This window comes from Leptodactylus fuscus, chromosome 5 (genome assembly GCF_031893055.1).
Source record: "Leptodactylus fuscus isolate aLepFus1 chromosome 5, aLepFus1.hap2, whole genome shotgun sequence".
Taxonomy (NCBI): Eukaryota; Metazoa; Chordata; class Amphibia; order Anura; family Leptodactylidae; genus Leptodactylus; species Leptodactylus fuscus.
The window spans coordinates 147,660,387-147,683,378 of record NC_134269.1 but is presented as its reverse complement, the minus strand read 5'-3'; the positions used below and the strand labels follow the sequence as shown (position 1 = coordinate 147,683,378).

The following is a 22,992-nucleotide window of genomic DNA, read 5'->3' as shown; positions in this document are numbered from 1 at the left end:
TATAATCATGAGCTGATCCTGAAATATGAAGTTAAGGCTTAGTAGCTCTAGATTTGTATTTGGCCCTAATTTTAGCAAAAGAAAAAAAAAGTGTGAAAGAAGACCTGCTCTGTTAGATGACAGTAGATGTTATTTCCCCTCCAACCACTCCATAAACATGCACAGAGTATCATTAAATTCTTACCCATTTTCTTGGACGCCCCCTTGGACGCTTCTCACCACTGCCCTCTTCTTTCTTAAAGAATTAAAAGAAAATATATAAATATGTATAAATACATCAGGCAGCACAATATTTAAATGCACACTGACCAACGGCAGGCCATTAACGTACCTTCTTTGCTTCTAACCGACGGGACTAAACTTGCGCTGCACTACATTCAGACTATATTCTACTACATTCAGACTATAAGACGCACCTCCATTTTCCTCCCATATTTGGAGGGGAAAAAAGTGAGTCTTAGTCCGAAAAATACGGTATTCATTTTTTGTTCCTGTGTGTGAAGTGGGTAAATTTGAACGTAGAGTTATGGAAATAAATGTGGTAAAAGGAGCATTATTCCTATCCCAATAGACACAAACTATAAAGTATTGGGAGCATTCACTAGTATGTTTTTGGAGGAGGACTTGTTTAACCCTCTCCTTGCCACCCATATATCTTTTCATCTTCCCAGGGTGGCACTTTTGTGGAAGAGGACGTATCCAATATGTCCTTACTACTAATACCGATATTTTGGATTCATTTTAAAAAAAGAGAATCTCATCTTTAAAATGATACCAAGATCATCATGATAGCCCTTACAGATTCGGAGCGATCTGCTGTTAAAAAGGCTATTCAACATTGAGATCCCACTTTAGATCTCAATTCCTGACAGCAATTTAACAGTTGATCTATAAGTGGTATCATGATGATCTTTCTATCATTTTAAAGATGAGATTGTCTTTAAAATTAATCAAACCTTGATAGAACTAACAGATCATGAGATATGGGGCTCTTAAGTGTCCTCCTCCTTCCGGCCTGGAAGGAAGGAGGGGGAAGGAACAGAGCTGCAGACTGCAGAGACCATGATATATCATCAATTTCTATGCCTAACCTGTATGTGACTTCTGTCAAGTTATCCCCTCTCTAATCAGAGAACATACTATACTTTTGTTCTCTAATTGTCACAGAGATACAATGTAATACCCCTCTGAGTCTAATCACAGGGGCATTCTTCTGTAAAATCCCTCTAAACATAACCAGGAAGTTTATTGGCACTGTGACCCAAACGTTTATCATAATCCATGTTGAGGCGCCAAAAGAGTTGCACCAAACACTTACATAAAGTTATCAAAGTTTACATTTGACCCTGTCCATACCTAATCCTTCAAGAGTAAAATGCACCTCATTAACAATATCCATTACACTCTAAAATAATAGCAATAGCAATTATCACTACATATGAACGTTTAATACATTTCTACGATTTATGGAAGACCGAAAAGGATATTCTTATGCAAGCTCCTGTTTCATTTGCATTCACAAAATTGGTTGGCCATTTCTGCGATTTTGGCATTTAACACCTATACCTGATTATATATATATATATATATATATATATATATATATATATATATATATATATATATATATATATATATATATATATTGTAGACGGAGGCAAGGGTGGTCAGCTCACACTTGCAGTTTTATTGGAAGAAGTTTACACAGTCCATCAGTATATAGAACAAAATGGCTTTCTTCAGCAGAAGGATAAGTCAAAATAACATAAGCAGTCCTTACTTCAGGATACAAGTAAATCCTCAGGGTTTGCTCACCAACACACTAGGTGATTTTTGGGGCTTTCTCCTCCAGACACACACAGGGCAGTGTGTGCAACAGGTTTCTCCTAGAAGAGACGACCACAGCCCCTTCCTATGGGCAACCTGAGTTCTTTAACAGCTGACCACTTGGGTCAGCCAGCAAAATCAGGACTGGAGTATAGGCCTGAGTTTGCAACAATACCTAAATCCCGATCCCATACTCCAGCCAGTCACCTTAGTGGAAGATACCTGCCATCTATAACTTTTCCTTCTGCCTGTCTACAATATATTTTATATATTATATTTATAGTGTGTGTGTGTGTGTGTGTGCGTGCGTGCGTGCGTGCGTGCGTGTTTTGTGATGTATGAATTCTTCACATCTTGCAGTTTATTGGAAAGTACATTTTGTTTGCAGAAAGTGATTGCTTGAGCATTCACTTTAGTGGCAAATTAGAATTTTTGTGCAATTTCTGCTGTGTTTCCTCGAAAATAAGACAGTGTCTTATATTAAATGTTGGTCCTAAAGATATGCTAGGTCTTATTTTCAGGGGATGTCTTATTTTATTTTTGTGTGCTGCTGCCACCACTGCGCTACGCTGAGATGTGCTTGCTGCACAAAGACTGTATGAAGAAAAACATTGCAGCCGCTGCTGTAAGTCGTATCCACTGTTCCTGCTGCTGTGGGATGAGCTGAGAGAGTGGACCCCTTCTGCATATGATGCGTAGTGTATACACAGCGGGCATCTCCCAGCTCATCCTACAGCAGCGGGAACGTATTGCAGCAGCGTCAGCAGCCGGCATACCTGTGCACACACATTCCGCAAAGTGTTCAGATGTCTGCAATATTTTTCTTCATACAATATTTGCACAGAAAGATTATTATTACAGATGAGCGAACAGTAAAATATTCGATATTCGTTTCGAAAGGCCACTCACTATTCAACCCCCATTATAGTCTATGGGGAAAAATGCTTTGTTTCAGGGGATCCCACCATTCGAGTCACCAAGTCCACTATGACACCCCAGGAAATGATGGCCGAATGCCATACAGAGTACAGCATTTAGCCAATCAACGCTGGTTCTGCCGGAGGCTCGTCTGTGAGGAGGTGGAGTCTAATATCGGACCAGAATGGAGACTGCTGTGGACTGATCTTAGACTCCGCCTCCACCGGCAGAACCAGCGTTGATTGGCCGAATGCTATACTATGTCTGGCATTTGGCCAATCAACGCTGGGCAATGCATTCCTATGCCGAGATGTAGTGGAGCTGGCCGTGCGCTCAGCTTGGTTACTCCAAAGATGCAGTTAAGCTCAGCGCACGGCCAACACTGTTACATCGGAGATGAAGCAGAGCTGGCCATGAGCTCAGCTCTGCTACACCCGAGATGCAGCAGAGCTGAGTGTGCGTTGAACCCTGCTGCACACTCAGCTCTGCTGCATCTCTGTGTGTGTGCTGAGCTCTGCTGCTTCTCAGTGTACCAGAGCTGTGTCAGCACTGCTACATCTGAGATTGGACCACAATGGAAACTGCGCTGGACCGATCTTAGACTCCACCTCCTCCGGCAGAACCAGCGTTGATTGGCCGAATGCTGTACTCTATATGGCATTTGACCAATCAACGCTGGTCAATGCATTCCAATGGGAAAAAGTCAGCTCGCGCATATCGCAAGCCGACAGGGATCCCGACCAGATAGAGTCCCAAAGAGCTGGGTGAGTAACATTCCCACCTAAATAAAGGTAATCCCTAGCTAACCCTGCCTGTACATCTATCCCTGTCTCACAGTCACATAGCTCACAGTCTCAAATTAATCGAATGTTATATCCACCATTCGTATAAATTGGAGGTCAACTGATTTAGTCAGCCAGTTACTTTTTCCAATTTTTTTTCAATGCCTCAGTTATCGTAGTTCTTGTCCCACCTCCACTGCACAGTTATTGGTGCAAAAAAAGCGCCATGGAAGGTGGGAAGGGATACGAATTTTTACTGCGTTTGCCTCGTGGTATTCGATTCCAATCGAATACCCCGAACGGCCTGATGTTCGCTCATCTCTAATTATTATTACTGGGGGATGTCTTACTTTCGAAGACCCCTGGCAGCAAAAGGGTTAAAAATTAATTTACAGATTATTTTTTTTAAAAAACACACAATATGGAATGATGAAGTTTTTAAAATTTCTGTCTCATATACATTTCAAAGTGAACTGTGATCCCGCGTAAAATGTTCTCCAAGCAAAATCTGAATCCATTCTATTCAGAAAACTATATCAAGCCAAAGGCTTCACATTGTGGAAACAGAGTTTTTCCTCTAGATTTAATAGGCAACGATAGCGCAGAGAAAAAAAAAAAAAAAAAAACCTCAATGAAGAACACGCAAAAAATAAAAAATCATATCCATGAAAAGTACTGTCTGTGTGGCGCTAGCTTTATTCAATGAAAAACTAGTAATTTCTAATGTTTGGTGACAAAAAAAATCTGCTACAGGACTTTAAAACGCATTTAATAATTATGCACAATAAACTAAAACCATCCTAATACACTCTGAAGTATGCATGCAAGCTATAAATAAATGTTACATGCATAAACATATCACTGTATATAATGAGATTTACTATATTGAAAAACAGCTGACATGCAGCCTCTTGGAAAAAGGCTAAAATTCAGGGGGGGTTTTATGACCCAACAGTATAGGTTGGTCTTGCTTGTTTTGTTTTTTATTTTTTTTCACCATAAGTCTGCTTTTAAGTTTCTTTTTATAAAGGTGTGATACCTTTATAAAAAGAAACTTAAAAGCAGACTTATGGTGGGAAAAAACAAAAAAAACAAAAACACAAGCAAGAACCACCTATACTGTTGGGTCATAAAAAAACCCTGAATTTTAAGTGTCAGGCACTACTTTTGCCATGCTAGGTTTCCTTAAAGTACAAGCATTAATGACATATCCACAGGATCAGCATATGTTCTATCCATTACTCACGCCATCACCTATATTAAGAACAGGAATTCTGTGACCTCACTTTGCTGATATAGGGTATATTCACACATCGTGGTACTAGAATGCTAAGAGTAGATGACATTTTTACAAAATCTTGTTCACAAGCTTCAGGCTATTCTGCATCATAAATTGACCTGCAAAGCAGCTTTTTAATAATCGGCACATCAATTTATTTAACTTTTCATTCCTTTTATATCACTGACATTTTTGCTGAATATCAGTCCATTGTGGCCATATCCTTAGAGGGTGCTGACACTACCATTGGATGTCCATTGTGATAGTGACCATAAAAAAAAAAAACACCTGTCATAACAGACATTAATACAGACACTAACTAATGTTAATGTGTCAATTTTTTAACCAATCCATTTAATGGACCAGTTAAAAAACTGACACATTTGCCTCAGCTAGTGCCCATTATTGTCTTTTTTTTCCATACTGTCCATGTTTTACCTTTTTTTGTTCTGCTTTCTGAGCATGTGCAAAAAAAGAAACAGACCGCATTAACAGACAATAGAACAGATGACCTTAGACATTTGTCATAAGTTCATTATTTTGAACGGACCCAAAAGTCCTTGAAACAGCACTTTTCTCTCTGTGCAGGTTTTGTGTGGAAACCACGCGGACCCCATTATAGTCCATGTGGTCCGCAGGTTTCCTTAGGCGCCGCCCCCTTGAGTGGCTAGCTGCCTGATACAGAGCTCCAAGCTGGGAGCAACCTTATCTTTCCTTTTTCACTCTTTTTCTCTGTATCTTCAAGAATCCTGTAACTAAACAAACTAGCACTATGAATTAGCAACTATAAATCGAATGGAAGACCCTGTGGAGTATTTTGTTTCTATTGTAAAGCATGGACTCAAGAGCTGGTTTCCTGTGTGTACACATGTGCCTGCTACCATCCCCCCCAGGACAGCATGGACACCATGCGGCATGGAGGAGAAACCTACATGGATGTGTGGACTTCTTCTTTTCAAGGACATGATTTTTGGCGTCTACTGCTGATGTGTGAAGATGCTACAGCTGACTGGTATTTCTTTCTTTTACTGTGGACACGTGGGACTCTGTTACAGCCTGGGAACCTACCATCACCCACCTACCCATGTGTTTATGGAAGCTTGGCAAGAGAGCAGCACCCTGTCTACCTGGATGGCTTCAGACCTCTCTGGGCAGTAGAACACAGTGGTAAGAAGAAAGGAGGAGGGCTTTGTGATGAAGGATATTTGGGGCATTTTTTTTGTGGTTAATGGACAATAGCGCTGATGCAAGATACCAAACTATCAGCTGTGAGCATGAGATCTCACCACCTACCAAAGAACTACCACATGTTCTCATGATGGCTGCATATGTCCCCCCACCTCTGCAAAAACATTTCTGCCTGTTATATCTACATGCTGTGACCCCCCTCCTCGTGTCCTCCAACCACATTCGGCTGTATTATCAACATCACTCTGCACAGAGAACTAAATGATCCTGCAGTGTGTCTGTGTTTCTTTCTTTTTTTTAGTTGCTATGATTCCTAGGATTTCTCTATCTGCCATGAGCTTGTATGTGTTTCTCTCGTTATATACTACTGTACCATCTATGAAACTGTATCACTGAAATTTCCCCATTGTGGGACTATTAAAGGATTATCTTATCTTATCTTTTTTATGAGTGTACATTTCCATTTGAGGGGTTCCCAAGCGGACTCCTTGAACAGAAACCTGAACGCAGATGTGAACTGTGCCTAAGATCAAGTTGTAATGGCTAGACAACTAGCTCATTTGAGAACAGATCTGCACTGATTTTGAAGATTTGAATATTTTTCCTTTTAATGTTGGCAGGTTTGAGAGGCGCCAATTAATTGTCAAATACTACCATTTCATTATTTTTTTTTGCCTTTACACGTCATTAGTTCTCTTTAAGCCCTAAAATGAAAACCATCTGCATAATATTGTACAAACCACTAACTATCCCCCCACTCCCACTGACCATCAAAATCATTCTGACCTTGGCAGGCATTGACTCCACAAAACTAACCACTACCCAACCAGCCTGCCACATAAACATGCACACTGAGATCAGCCATGTGTGCATGTTCATGAATAGAAAGGAATAAAGCTCTGTCAGGCACTTACAGCAGAGCTACTCTCAATAAATAAAAGGATTGAGCCACAACATCTGCCTTTGTGGGGCACCTGGACAGCGAATCCCACTACAATGAGCAGAACCAGCAAGTTTGCACAGATAGCTTTCAGGTTTACCATTAAATCTGTGTAATTTACTCAAAACTGGCCAAAGGGGAACTGTAGCACATTTGGAATTAAACCACATTTTAGGATGAATTCATAAGTGTCAGATTTGTTGTCACCTTAATATAGCTTGCAGAAATTCTTGCACATGGATTTTCTTTATAGAAATTCATGAGAATATACTTACATATATACTACAATAGTGTGCCTAGGTCAGGTCCATGGTTCAACAGAACATGAGTGATAGAGGGCCACTCGTGCTTCCACGGACACATTCATTTACTTCAGACAGGACTTTCTGAGTTTTGCCTGGGGTTCATGGCCCAATATAAGGGCCTGTGATAGCAGACAAACATTTGTATGGGACCATTGACTAAAATGGGTCAGTGTGATAGCTGAACAATATGGCTAGCACACAGAATGTACAGGGTTATGTGCATGAGGCCTTAGGAGGAAGAATATAGCCTAAATAAATTATTGGATTGCTTTGATATTGATGAGTGCAAAGAAAAACAATGCAGACAAAGAAACTCTAGGAGATATTCAGAGAATTGTTGCATGGAAAAATGTAACTGTGTTTCTGATATTGTGGTTCTCTCTGTATAAATATAAATAAAGTACTAAAATTATTAAACACAGTCACAAGAAAATTTTGAACAGGCAATACTGTAGTTTTTAAAAGTGGCAGCCAAAGTTACAAAGAATAGATGGTCTTCAAACAAACTACAAATCATATCTCCAAATTTCATTCACATTAAACCCCTTCGCGCCACAGACATTTTTCTTTTTTTTTTACTCCCTACCTTCCAGAAGACATAACTTTTTTCTTTTCTGTTTTCAGAGCTGTAGGGCTTAGTTTTTGCATGACAAATTGTACTTTGTAATTGTACCATTTAATACTACACACAATGTACAGGCAAGTTGGAAAAATGCAAACAAAAACAAAACAGAGTGGGCTGGTGTGGAACTAGAGAAAAACTTTGTGCGACTCTCTTACAGGCTTAATTTTAACTGCATTCACTGTGCAGCCAAAATGACAGATCACAATTATTCTGTAGGTTGGTGCGATAATGGTGATACCAACATTTTTTTTTTTACATTTTTAACCCCCTTAAAATTAAATATGGGACTGCATAAAGGTTTTTTTTTTTTTTTTGCAGGGCCAGATGTACTTTTTATTTTTAGACAATTTTTGGGGAAAGCCTATTGTTTCGATTACTTTGTAATAAATTTTTACGCAAGGCAAAAATAGCAGTTCAGCTCTTATTCCCCCCACCCACCGTGGCATTAACTGTAATGGAATAAAGTTTATTATGTCAAGTTTCCCCTTATTTTTAGAAAATATTTTTGTATTCTAGGTAAATAGGTGGATTTTATTTTTTTTTTCTTTTTAAGTACACTTATTTTTAGATTCCCTAAGGCCGTGGCCCCACGGGACGTAAACACCACGATTTGCCCGCAGAGGAGACGCTGCGGGAAAAAACGCGGTGTTTTACAGTGCAAGCAAAGGGGATGGGATTCATGCGAATCCCATGTCCACTTTGCAGAAGAAATCGCAGTGTGGACACGCTGAGATTCGCAAAGCCGTTGCGGCTTTTCAAATTACAGCATGTCAATTATATCTACGGAAATGCCGGCAGCTTTCCCATAGATATAATGTTAAGAGAAAATCAGCAGAGAAAAACTCTGAACTTTCTCTTTAAAGCGCTGCGGAAAGAATCGCAATGCGATCACCCAGCGGTTCTTTCCGCAGCACTTTAGCGCTGTGATTACGGCCCGTGGGGCCTTAGCCTAAGGGTCTTGTACTCCAGGTCATCTGATCCCTAATTCAATACACTGCTAAGCTAATGATTTAAAATGCATTGAGAAGTACCTATAGTTCTATTACAGGTAGTCTAGCTTGAGAGCCTTCAATAGGTTGGAAAAATAGCACCTTACTCAGCTTTGACCAAGACATTAGAGGGTTAGTGCCCACGATCACTGTGGGCATTGACGCCATGTCTCTACTAGTATATTAGCAGTTATGGCAACTACTGAGAAGTCACAATATTTAAAATACCCGACATCCACAAGGTACAGCCAGGTGTACCTGGGATCACTGCTTTAGGCTAAGGCCCCACACAGTGAGCCCTGGCCAAAAAATGCTACAGAATAGACCATGGCTGAAACGCAGCACTTTTTTCACAGCATTTTTCACAGAAAGTCAGCAGAGTTTTCCTCTGCGGATTTTCGACCCCTATCATACCTATCGTCAGGGTCTGGGGTTGCTAGGTGGTGTGGCATAGACAAACAAGTCCAGTTTCTTTAGTCCAAAACAAAAGTTTTATTTTCACTCAAAAATATAGTGCAGCAACAAAGGAAACAATTCAAAAATAAACACCTGCCCGGCTATGCTCTAATTAAACATAGAATAGGTTACCTCACCTAGAATAACAAATCAAAAGCCAGTAGAATCATTCAGGACACAGCTCCAAAAATATGACCTCTCTGTTGGCTCTCCAGCCAAACTCTGCCAAAGTGTTGCTGCTGGAGCAACTTCTCAAGCCTCCTTGACGAGGAGACTCTCTGCAGCTGAGTCGCTGCTGGAACATCCCCAAAATGTGAACTGGAGGGTGGCGGAATGACAGGTCCCCACTACCAACCTACCTGCCATTCCTAAAAATCCAGCCCAGTAACCAGAACTTTGAAATAACCCTCAGCAGACAATAGTTATCTGCTGAGGAATGTTCTTTCTGGAGTTCTCTCATCTCACCCACCTTAGTAGTCTGGTTGAGATGTACAACCCCCTCCATTACCTGACCAGCCATTGGCTTACACTATACAGAAAATGCTAACTTTCTGTAAGTATAATTGACATGCTGAGATTTAAAAAAACAAAACAACACTAAACTTTATTAAACTGTATCATCTCCGCTGTGGATTTTAGTCTGCAATGTGTGAATGAGATTAGCCAGAATTCTATCCACTTTGCAGAAACTGTAAGGGGGCGTTCACGCTACCGTCTGTGTCCGACAGGTAGTGTCCGCTCCTAGGGTCCATTCAAAATCTGGAATGGACATTAGGAGTGGACACTAGCTGTGTCCGTGACACCTGTCATTTATTTAAATGGCGATCGGGAGTGTTCTTTTGGACACCGTGCCCTTCCTTCACTGTCCGCATGTAAAGATGTCCGACTTTTCAAGCGGACAGAAAAACTCGACACTCCACTTTGCAGATCATCTCTAAAGCGTTTTGAGGCTGCCGCTTGGCAACTCGGAGCTTCAGCTCCCACCATAAGTTTATGAGATTAAGGACTGGAGATTGGCTAGGCCACTTCATGACCTTAATGTGCTTCTTTTTGAGCCACCCCTTTGTTGCCTTGGCTGTATGTTTTGGGTCATTGTCCTGCTGGAAGACTCAGCCACGACACATTTTCAATGTTCGAAGGAAGGAGGCTATCACTCGGGATTTTACAGTACATGGCTCCATCCATTCTCCCATTGATGCAATGAAGTAGTCCTGTGCCCTTAGCAGAGAAACACCCCAAAAACATAATGTTTCCACCTCCATGCTTGACAGTGGATACAATGTTCTTTGGGTCATAGGCAGCATTTTCCTTCCTCCAAACACGATGAGCTGAGTTAATGCCAAAGAGCTCAATTTTTGTCTCATCTGATAACAGCACCTTCTCCAGATCACTCTTAGAATCATCCAGGTGTTCATTGGCAAACTTCAGATGTGCCAGCATATGGGCCTTCTTGAGCAGGGCGACCTTGCGGGCACTGCAGGATTTTAATCCATTACGGTGTACAATCTATTCTGAATGCAGCGGCCAGGCTTATCTATCAGGCTAGACGCTTCAGTGATGCCTCCGGTCTGTGCCAGTCACTTACATTGGCTGCCTATTCATTATAGAATAAAATATAAAGTTATCACCCTCATCCACAAGGCTCTCCATAATGCTGCACCTCCTTACATTTCCTCCCTCATCTCTGTCTACCGCCCAACCCGTACTCTCCGTTCACTCAATGACCTAACACTTACATCCTCTATTATCAGAACCTCCCACGCTCATATACAAGACTTCTCCCGAGTTGCACCACTTCTCTGGAATGCTCTACCCCGGACAATCAGATTAACTCCCAATTTCTACAGCTTCACACGCAAACTAAAGACACATCTTTTCAGAAAGGCCTATCACAATTCCAAATGTAAACCCTTCCGTACCATAATTAGAATCCCCAAAATGTAACCCTCCTCTGTCCCCGCTCCCACATTACCCTACATGATATGATGACATTTCAGGCTAAGTTTATATGTCCAAGCTCCATCCACATGTTAAAGGACACAACTGGTGATGGCTCACAAAAGTTCTAGGTTTGTGTAATGACAGTAACCTCTATTACAAAATTGTATGACCTCTGTATAAGCAATGCCGCCCCTGCTACCTCTTGTGTCACCCCCTCTACCTAATAGATTGTAAGCTCTTGCAAGCAGGGCCCTCAATCCCATTGTGTGAAATGACTTTCTTTGTAATGTATCTTTCTGTCTGTATTTGAACCCTACAAATTGTACAGTCCCCCCAATGTAATTTTAGGCTGATAGCTCACCCTTCTCATGATCACGGATACCCCACGAGATGAGATTTTGCATGGAGTCCCAGATCGATGTCTATTTACAGTCATTTTGTATTTCTTCCATTTTCTTACTATTGCACTAGCAGTTGTCTCCTTCCCACCCAGCGTCTTACTTATGGTTTTGTAGCGTAATCCAGCCTTGTGCAAGGCTATGATCTTGTCCCCAACATCCTTAGAAAGCGCTTTGGTATTGCCCATGTTGTAGAGGTTAGAGTCTGACTGATTCATTGAGTCTGTGGACATTAGTCTTTTATACAGGTGACAATATAAGACAATTCCTTTAGTGCAGGTAACAAGTTGATTAGGAGCATCTAACTGGTCTGTAGGAGCAGAGGGGAGGGGGAGAAATCATACCCATTTCTCTATGCAAAATGGAAATAAAGTTATAACATTTATACATTCACATAAGGGGTGTCCTCAAGACAAACGTTAAAACTTAACTTTTATTGTAAAATCAAGTAAAAGGTCAGGGCAGGCGGCCCCTATTGTTAATAGATTAACCCTTCTATTCTCAGATCCACTCCCCTACTGATACCTAAGGGAGATTGAGAGCCATCTGTTTTCAGCCCACACCTATCTCCTATAATGAGTGTTCCTAGGTGCTAGAAGGACTCCAAAATCTAATCCCAGAGTCTGGTTACGATAAACCGATATGGTGATATTGTTCCTCCCACCATCCTCTATATATTTGTCTCAATGCGTTTCTTTAACTAAAAATCAATCAGGAGACAAAGTTCTTGATAGCACACGATGTGCGGTCAAAACCGCAGTTCTCGGGACCCTGGTGGTGGGTCCCGATACTTCCAGGAGGTCGACCTATTGGAACACTGGAGCACTACTAGCCTAGGAGACAGTGTATCAGAGCTAAGATTGCTAGGTTACGGTACACAGTAGTTTTATTTGTTATCAATAACATTAGGTGTCTAGAAGTTAATTGAATATATACTCCCTAGGCAGTCTTAATCCCAGAATAAGGGGACTATACTCAGATTCCCTAGCGTTTGGAATGTATATCACAAGCCTAAAAAAAAAAAAAAAAAAATTGTATCTATAAAACAATAGGGGCCGCCTGCCCTGACCTTTTACAATAAAAGTTAAGTTTTAACGTTTGTCTTGAGGACACCCCTTATGTGAACATATACATTTTTGGTGCTCCTAGATCCGGTGATATTTATAACATTTATACAATGTGATTTTCTGGATTTTATTTTTGATATTCTCTCACTGTTAAAATTACCCTACCCTTAAAATTATAGACTGTTTATGTTTTTGTCAGTGGGAAAACTTACAAAATCAGCAAGCTATCAAATAATGATTTCCTTTACTGTATATAAATGTTATTACTACCACCACTAACTCAATTTTTATCCCTGGTCTTTCATTTGCATCTGTAAAATGGATCCAAACGTGTGATCAAAATGTGACTGAATAGCCCTAACAAAAAATTCACCTGACTGGATTCACTGTGAATTAAAAGACACCAAATAATATCCCATAGCTGTGAATTACTGTAGTTGGATGGTTTGTCCTATAAACAATTTTTGCTTAAAAGAAAAGCATCACCAATTTATTTTATTTACTGTATACTAAAAGAGGATAGTGAAAATCTAGCATTATTTTCTAATCTGTTTTAATTTTCTATTGTAGACTTGCATATTCTACTTTTTGTACATGAATATGTATGGGGGCTGCCATTTTGCCTGAACTTCTCATTTGCTTGGTTAACAGAATTTAATTAAGCACTTTAATGTATAATTGATTCAGTATAGTCATGGTGAAAGACAGCTATAGTCTGAAACTAACACTGAAGTCTATGGGAGAGTTTTCTAGACATTTTCTGAGAGGGTTAGGCAAAGTTACCAAAGCTGTGACATCATATGCTGTCAGTAAAATGATGCTGTAGTGAAGGGTCACAATGGGAATGGGGGGAGGGGGGTTAGAGGATTGTAATCTTATTTGTAATAAGAAAGGAAGTCACAACTGGCATTGTAGAATTAGCAAGTGTAATGTTGCGATCAGGCTTTGGCTTCAGTGGACAGAGTGGAAATCACAGGAAATTGTACTTTTTTTTTTTTAAACTATAGTTATTGATATGGAAAAAAAAAAAAAATCAAGAATTTTTTTTTAAAAAAAGGAATTTCTCAAAACTTATGCAAAGACAGCTTCCTAACCATCAACCTAATGGTAAAAGCTTATTTTTCTCTGCGAAAAAGGATCGTCAAGATGATGTGCTTGCTAAGCATTGGAAGAGTCCTAATCCCCCCCACTGGTACTGAACTCTTGGCCCGCATCAAGGATGTCCGAAGCCTTGAATTTTTGATGGCCAGTCTCAATAACACATTGGAGGCCTATGACTCCATTTGGTCCCCTTGGGATGCCTATTGCACCCTGCGAGGCCTGTGACCTAGTATTCCCCCTCATAATCCCCTTTCCCCCCCGTCTTTATGCACCTGTCTCCCCCTGTATTTTTGTTTTTCATTGCACTTTCTTAATACGGTTCTTTATGTTGTTACCTGCTGCAGGATTGGCAATGTGGCCTCTCCCTTATTCACGTTTTCTCCTTCGCAATTGTTTTCTTACTTATGTTAAAATTTTCAATAAAAATACAGTTAAACAAAAAATGATGATGTGCAACATGCCCGATCTCGCTTCCCCTTAATGTGTATATATGAATGGTGGCCTATACCAAGGATCAAAAAGGGGATGTATTTATGTATTCTGCACAGTGTTATCTTTAAAACTACAGTGGGGTCTCATTGGACCCACTGATTTATCTCCTTGGCCTCCCCCCTAGACACCTTGGTAAGGCATCATCCCGACTCTTCCAATATCTCTGTATGGGTGCAAATACCCTTATAGCATGGAATTGGAGGACGGTGTCTCCGCCATCAGGGCCGGACTTACTTAGGAGAATGAAAGACATCCACTCTCTCAAATACATGACGGCAATCCTTAACAACACTATGGAGGCATTCTAGACTATTCGCTCGCAATGGGATACATATTGTACTCTCCAGGGCCTCTAGGTCACTGACAGGTCGTTTCCCCTTTCCCCCTAACTTTTTTCCCCTTCTGTTTTTTTCCTTTTTTATTTTCTTTTGACTATGTCCTAGCCTGGTTTTCTTTTCTTGCATTTTGTATCTTTTTATTATATTCGTGTTGTATTTTATTGCTTATTGTTCCATGGCATTTGATGGGATGTTTGTAATTACTTCTCTCGTTTATTTCATGATTGATGTCTCGATACTTCCTTTCTTATTGATTAAAACTTTAAAATTAGTTTAAAAAAAAAAATAAAATAATGGGATAAGTGTTTGATACACTGGTTGATTTTGTAAGTTTGCCCACCTACAAAGAATAGAGGTCTGTAATTTTTATCATAGGTACACCTCCATTGTGAGAGAATCCAGAAAAATCACATTGTATGATATTTAAATAATTAATTTTCATTTTATTGCATGAAATAAGTATTTTATACAATAGAAAAACAGAACTTAGATTTGGTACAGAAACTTGTTTGCAATTTCAGAGGTCAAATGTTTCCTGTAATTCTTAACCAAGTTTGAACACACTGGGACAGGGATTTAAGGCCCATTCCTCCATACAGATCTTCTTCAGATCTTTCAGGGTTCGAAGGCTTTCGCTGGGCTACATGGAGTTTCTGCTTGCTCCAAAGATTTTCGATTGGGTTCAAGTCTGGAGACTGGCTAGTCCACTACGGGACCTTAAAATACTTCTTACGGAATCAATTCTTATTTGCCCTGGCTGTGTGTTTCGAGTCATTTTCATGCTGTAAGACCCAGCTTCAATGCTCTTACTGAGAGAAAGAGGTTGTTGGACAAAATCTCATGCATGGCCCATCCATCCTCCCTTCAATATGGTGCAGTCGTCCTGTCTCCTTTGCAGAAAAGCACCCCCAGAGTATCAGGTTTGCACCCCCTTGCTTCATGGTTGGGAAAGAGTTCTCGGGGTTGTACTCATCCTCCAAACGCAACATGTGGAGTTGACCCAAAAAAGTTCTATTTTGGTCTCATCTGACCATATAACCTTCTTCCTTGCCTCCTCTGAATAATCCAGATGGTCAATGGCGAGCTTCAAACGGGCCTGGACATGTACTGCTGTGAGAAGTGGGAACCTTGCGTGTCCTGTAGGATTTTAATCCATGATGAGATAGTGTGTTATTAGCAGTAATCTTGGAGACTCTGGTCCCAGCTCTCTTCTGGTCATTGACTATGTCCTCCTGTGTAGTTCTGGGCTGATTACTGACCTCTCGGAATCATCCTTACCCCACAAGACGTGATCTTGCATGGAGCCTCAGACTGAGGAAGACTGACAGTCATCTTGTGTTTCTTCCATTTTCTAATAATCGCACCAACAGTTGTGTGAAACTATTTTGTCCCTGGTATTCTTAGACAGCTCTTTGGTCTTGACCATAGTGGAGAGGTTGGAGTGTGACTGATTGAGTGAATTTGTTACCTATACAAAAGACACCTGTCCACACAAACAGGTTCAATTAATACAGGTAATGAGTGCAGAGAAGGGCTTCTTAATGAAAAAAATAACAGGTCTGTGATAGCCAGAATTCGTGCCGGTTGGTAGGTGATCAAATATGTCTTTCATGCAATAAACTGCAAATTATTTATCTAAAAATACAATGCAATTTTCTGGTGTTTTTTTTAGATTCTGTCTCGCATAGTTCAAGTATACCTACGAAAAAAATTACAGACTTGTCCATTCTTTTTAGGTGGGAAAACTTATTTTCACTGTAAGTAACTTAAAGATATTCTATCTCATGTAAATAAAACTTGGCTCTCACACGGGTTGGTACTATGTGCCACACAAACTGCCCCAATACCCCACAACACTGCAGCACTGAGGTAACAGTGTTCTAATGTCCCAATGTTTCCACATTCCAAAAAAAAAAAAAAAAAAAGTCTTCATTCTTCTTTTCATTACAGGTGGTAGAGTCTGATGCAAAAGGCAAACTCTCAACAACCTTATCCTGGCTCCTATGCCTTGAATGATGTCCTAGAACAGTGGGATCATCATTTTAAAGCCTTGAAGAAATGATGAATGGAATGTACCATAATACTTCATGTCATGCACAGCAATAACAACAACGACAACAACTAAGACTGCACTGTGGATTAAGAATGGCATCACTGTAAACTACAGCAACAGCACTAGTATAGTCCCTAACAAGTTCCTTTTAAAGCTTTACCACTATATCTGACTACAGTTTTAAATTACCTGCCATATACAAACAAAACACAACAACAGGAGGTTCACCACATCCCACATCTTCCTCCCCTCAACCCTTTCAGTACACATGCAAGGCTTACAGAGCCAAGTATACATGTATATGGGGAGTTAGTCAAGATTGCTCCCAGCCAATAGCAGACAGCTACCGCTTAAAAACCATTTGTACAACAGTCCTTACAATGTTTCAAACCATATAAGAGTTGTCAGTATGGAGCGAGGGCAGAAAAGACATTTGTACTGATATTAGATAAGAGTGCCTAGACTGATACAAATGTGTGGAACAAATCAAGGACATTAAATATCAGGTATATACTGATTTCTACCAAATACTGTACATTTACATCTATCATTTTTGGAGATACTTCTCAAAACAAATTTTCCAGCAGTGCAAATAAACTTACAAAAAAAAATTTGAATTTGCAATTGATAAAGGTAAATTTGAAGCCTCTAATTAGAAACCACTTTTCAGAAATTAATGGTACATGAGAATAAGAACATTTGTAACATAGTAAAAGAAATAGGTTTCCTTCCCCACTTACTAAGCAGCTCTTCTCCTTGCCTTGACTAGAGATGAGCAAGTACTATTCGAAACTCCTGTTTCGAATAGCACGCACCCATAGGAATGAATGGCCGCTTCCATTCATTCCTATGGGTGCGTGCGATTCGAAACGGCCGTTTCAAATAGTACTTGCTCATCTCTAGTCTTGACTCAAGCTGTTTATCTGCATAGAACCCTCCTCGGCCTCACACACAGAAGTCTATGGAGAGGGGAGGAGGCTATTAATTGATTTATTGCCTCTTTCTTTTAAGATGTAGAGTTTTATCTTGAAAGACAGCAAAGACGGCTCTCAATCAAAGTCTAGCATAGTTTTGAAGTTGCAGCTTCCTCCCTTCTTCATTGACTTCTATGTAAAATGTGACTCACCTCATAGGTAACTTTGTCAACAGAACTAGATGTTAAGACCAGCAAAGAGCATTTTGTGGAAGGGCGTTTTCTGTGTTGATACATGACCAGTGCTGTCACAATTGATGCAGAGACAGATAGGGAAGCTGGCTTTGGTATCGAAATCAGCAAGAACCTTCACATACAGAACTGATCATATACGCATACAGAAAACGCTTTCCCATGTTGAACACAAGCCAGAAATGCATCTGCAGAGACCCAGGACCAAACACTGATACCTCGAGATCAAAGCACCTTTCTTAATTCAAGTATATTAGTAAGGCTAGGTTCACACCGCTTGAGGACCCGAAAAGTGTAAACACAATTCACTTAAAAAGTAGTTACCCGACTAACATAAACAGACTATAGGAGTCCGCTAGGATTCTACCCAAAAAATGCAATCAGGACTTTTCTCTCCGCATTTTTCAAGCAGAATGGGGGTCAGAATCCCCAAACGCAGATGAGAACCTAGTCTAAGTGGTATAAAATTTAAATGCACAAAAATATTTTATTGAACTGGACAATCCCTTTAACATGACACAAAAAACACAATTATACTGCTAATTGCATTCATGTGAATTTTTTTTTTTTTTTAACTATACTGACCACTTTAAGTGTTTTCTACAAATATTAGACCAGTCTTTTGAACTTAGAAACAGGCCCCTTAGGAGTGAAAAAAGGAAGCACATGCCTTGAACAGTGTGAAAACTAGTTCCACTTGAACTAGCTCACCTCCCACCACTGGGTCTGAGAATGAGAGGATCTCACTCTATACTTTGGTCAGAAGGTGAAATGTTTCTCATTAGAAGAGACTGGTACAGGGCTTATTAGACCATGCATGACCTGCTAAGAATTCTGGGTAAGGAATACAAGTACCCTACTCTGCACCGATGAGGCGCACAAACCTTGAAACAGCTGTCTGCAGATGGGAACCCCTTCTTCTGGATGTGTCATACTGGCTTGGCTATTATTCTCAGATTATACCCTTAGGATTCTTTGAAAATCAATCTATAGGCTGATACTTACCAATAGATGGTGCTATTCCTATGGTCTTATTTGTATTCCTTACTCTCTATTCTTGGTTGACATAGTTGTTCATGAACAGTAAGGTCCATACCACTTGTTAAACTCTAGTGGGATCTCCACAAGTAGAACCAATATTTTCAACAAGCTACATTAAAACCATCTCACATAAGCAACCAGCACTCTGGTTTGTACTCACGAGAGGCAAACCTACAAATGAGTCAGACATGGACTTAAAAAGTAGCCACTTTTAATTAGAGAAATAGTTCCCTTTTTCTGTGGAAAAAGCTAAGCTACATAAGAACTAAGGGAAACTTCAGGCTATGGCCCCAGTTAGCAGCAACACATCGCGTCTTTTCCCGCAGCACTTTTCACAGAAACCTCTGCTTCCATTATGCCTATGGAAACACTGGCGGTTTCCTATAGGTATAATTGACATGTTACGATTTCCAAAGTGTATTTTCCGCAATGTGTGGATGCGATTCACTAGAATCCCATCCACTTTGCAGGGACAGTAAAACGTCAAATTTTTCCCCCTGGAGTTTCCACCAAACCGCAGCGCTTATGCCATGTTGGGCCTCGGCCATAAGTGGAATTACTTGAAGGTTTCCTTAAATACCATCCACTTCAATGGAAACCATCAGTTTCAACGGTGACTATGTATGTATAGCTATTTTTCCACCCAGTGTGGGACACGAAGCTGTCAAACCACTGTTTTTCACTTCATTGACATATGTTAAAAGGATTTGCCTGAATATAGACCTCTTTTATGTTTGCCTGTCTGCTTGATGATGGGCATTAGTATCACTTGAGCCAACTAGCCCGAAAAAATTACTCTATAATAATAAAAAAATAAAAATAAAAAAAGGATATAACAGAGAAGTTCCAAAGTTTGAAAAGAACTGAAATGACCGAGTCAATGAACACAAGTATTTTTCACACAATAAACGCTAAACGAAAAAAAAAGTGTTGTTGTGAAACTTCCCAAGGACAGTTTGCAAATATCAAACAGTAGTTGTGAAAGTGAAGGACAGAGAGAAATAAAAAATAGCAAACAGGTGGGCATCTAAAGTTGCTGTTAAACTATTTTCACTTGGAAATGTATTGCTTGGAATATTATTCCTTTCATGGGTATTTCTAGACTCCATCTTGTGTATACAATAGTAAACTACAATGAAATTTCACAGCCAGTATACCAATCTGAACAGTTTTGTCATTGGTGTAACATGATTGCCTTACACTTTAACGTGAATCATATATTCAATCATGAAAAGAGAGAGGTTTAAATACATAAACTTAAACTAGATATAATAAAAAAAAAAAATACATTTCTAAAACCCATGAGGCACAGTTGTGTAACCCCCTGTTACAGTCTGTGTGACAGCAATTGTATTCAGATCTCTTCTATCTATAAAGTGTATGAAGGACCTTAGATACCCTTTCTAAACTGAAAAGCATGCTGCATGGCTATCTGAAGAATCACTGGCTATAGTTAAAAAAAAAAAAAAAAAAAAAAAAATCCAAAACACTTAGCCATAGTCCTGACATGTTTTTCCTGCATACAACAGGAAAGTCTATTATCCTAGCAATAAACATTATATGGTGAGCCTTAAGATAAGACTTACTGCTTATTACCACTATGCATGGTTCATTCACATTCAGCAAGTGTTAAAAGTCTAAGCTTCTAATGTCACAAATTTCAAAACAAAGTCAGAATAGTTTAAAGGTTAAGATTTAGAAATGTCACCATAATATAACAACATAGTCTACAACAGTCCCATGCCAGAATCATTCTAAGTATCCCACAGATTTATCAGTGTACTTTAGATGCAGAAATATTATAGTCGAGTCAAATGACCCATTCATTCATAGAGACTGTAAAAAAGATAAAAGTTATATTTGCCAAGCGAAACATCTCATTTTACACCAATAATGTGAATTGAAAGTAATAATGTTAAGTGAAAGGGGACACATGTTTGACTTCTCAACAACTGTTTGGGTGTTAGAACATTCTGGTGTCCATTCAGAATAACTAGTTTTGCTATTTTAGTAACAGTTGTGCTAATGCCCATATTGGATGTTCAGCTAATGGACATCACCTTATGTACAGCAGGTTACTGAAAACAAACAATAGACTTTGATACAATCACACTAGAGTACACAACATAAACAAGTTATGGGGTCATTGCACTGATAAGTTTCTATTTCATTAAAAGCAGGTTAGTGAAATAATCTATTTTAGAGAACTCATTCGTAGTATGTACATTCTGGACAGACTCACAAATATTCTATACTACAAGCACAAGTTCATAGTAACTTCTGTGCAGGCATGTGCTGCTGGGCTCACCTTTTGTGCGGATTTTGAAGGACCTTTGTTTTTGCTCCCTTTAGGTCTTCCTCTGGGTCTTTTAGGAGAGGGTTCTCCAGCTGCTGGCTCCTAAATACAGAAATAAACTTGATATAGTGGAAGGAATTTAACATGGGAAATTATAGCGCTGTCTCCAAAGGCAACTAAACCTTTTCTTGCCATGATATACTGAACTATTAAAGACTTACAGGGAAACATATGTAACCAATGTACAAACCCAATGATTTGCAGGAAAAGAAAACATTTACGCACTGAGATGGGTAATAAAAATGTAAGTTGTGCACTTAAGGACTGTAATGTGTCCTAACCAATGACAGTATAGATGTTATACATGTATAGAGAGAATGGCACCTAATGTAGATGTCAGTAAAGGTAAGCTTACCAAACACGTGTGGTCTCACATACATGTTACATAACATAAAATAATGTATAGTTAACACATGAGGCATTAATACATGGGGCATGAGCAGATTGCCCTCACTTTGCATCTAGTGCATCATGTGACCTGATTGCATTCACATTGTGCTGTAATCTTATTTTCTGGTTTCTTCTGGGCACTTGAACTTTTCTAGAGGTGAAACTTCTGGTTTTCTATTCCCTCTTTGCATTTGAGCACAAAGATCCAGACATGACAAGGGAAGTTGTAAGCACTCTTATCAGGAGGCAGCACCAGTCTACAAACCTGTTTCCCACATACTAGCCATAGAGGAACATGCAGCAGTCTCTAGATATACCCCATGAATGAAAGCATGCAGTGTCTCCCCAGGCGACAAACTCCTGTGTGTACATTAATAGAGACATTTCAGCTCCAGCCACAGGTTAGCAACAATAAGCAGGCAGACATGTACACGAAGCCCTGTCCTTTTATTGTGCATATGTCCATAGGCAATGAATACTACAAGAGTGGGGGGACTGGCATTGTGTGTGGTGCCCAGTGCAATATTGAATTCTGCAGCCAAGGGGACACTGAGCAGGTTCCCCTTCCCCCAGTCAGAGCGATTAGCTGGCACAGGGAGACCCCCTGTCTGCACCGACTCCCACAGCGCGCTGCTATGAATGGAGCACACACTGTGCAGGGTGTCCGCAGCAGCTCCGAGCCCGCACTGCTCGGTGCATTGTGTGAGGTGAAGTGTGAGGTAAAGTGTGCGCCTTGTGAGGCAATGTGCTGCCTGTGAGGTAAAGTGTGCGTCCTGTGAGGTGCAGGGTGAGGGAAGGATGCGGTACTGACTTTTTGTGGTTTCCGAGGTCTCCCCCGCGCCCTCTTCGGTGACTCTGATGAGGGGGATGCAGGATGCTCCGCAGACGTGGACTGGCGGCCACTTTCTTTTGAACTCATGGTTATCTGCTGTAGCCCGACGATGGTCCACTGCACCTTCAGGGATCCACGCGAGGAGCCGCCGCTGCCGCCGCCGTAGTACCGGACGTCCTGCTGCCACCAAAGTGAGAGGAGAGAGAGGAGGCGAGCGCAGCGATGTGTCTCCTGTAATGTCCTGACCGCGGGGGGCTTCCCTATACACACTGCTAGGAGACAAGGGGATGAATAGGAGAGATGTGTGATGTGACGGGGACAATGGAGGTCATAGGGCAGCGGAGGTAACGACTAGTGAGCGGTGACACAACGCTGCTGCATGGGGCTGGCCACATATAAGTATTGCTGTACGGCCACACGTGTGTGTGATTTGGGGGGTAAGGGAGGGCTTGTGTTTGTGTGAGTAGGGCATGTGATACAAGTCCGGCCCACGGATTATAGTGGGATGG

The 22,992-nt window shown here is 40.4% G+C and overlaps 1 protein-coding gene across 1 annotated transcript in view; it reads right to left on the bottom strand.

The window, feature by feature from the left end:
- The window catches only part of HMGA2 (high mobility group AT-hook 2), an 83,787-nt gene extending 61,179 nt beyond the window's left edge, over positions 1–22,608 (bottom strand). Inside the window, exons 1-3 of the mRNA XM_075275877.1 lie at positions 22,463–22,608; positions 21,214–21,303; positions 185–235 (exon numbers count right to left, since the gene is read on the bottom strand). Coding sequence (XP_075131978.1) covers positions 185–235; positions 21,214–21,303; positions 22,463–22,570 — 249 coding nt within the window. The 5' untranslated portion in view covers positions 22,571–22,608. The remainder of the gene's footprint in view (positions 1–184; positions 236–21,213; positions 21,304–22,462) is intronic.
- Between the last annotated feature and the right edge of the window lie 384 nt (positions 22,609–22,992).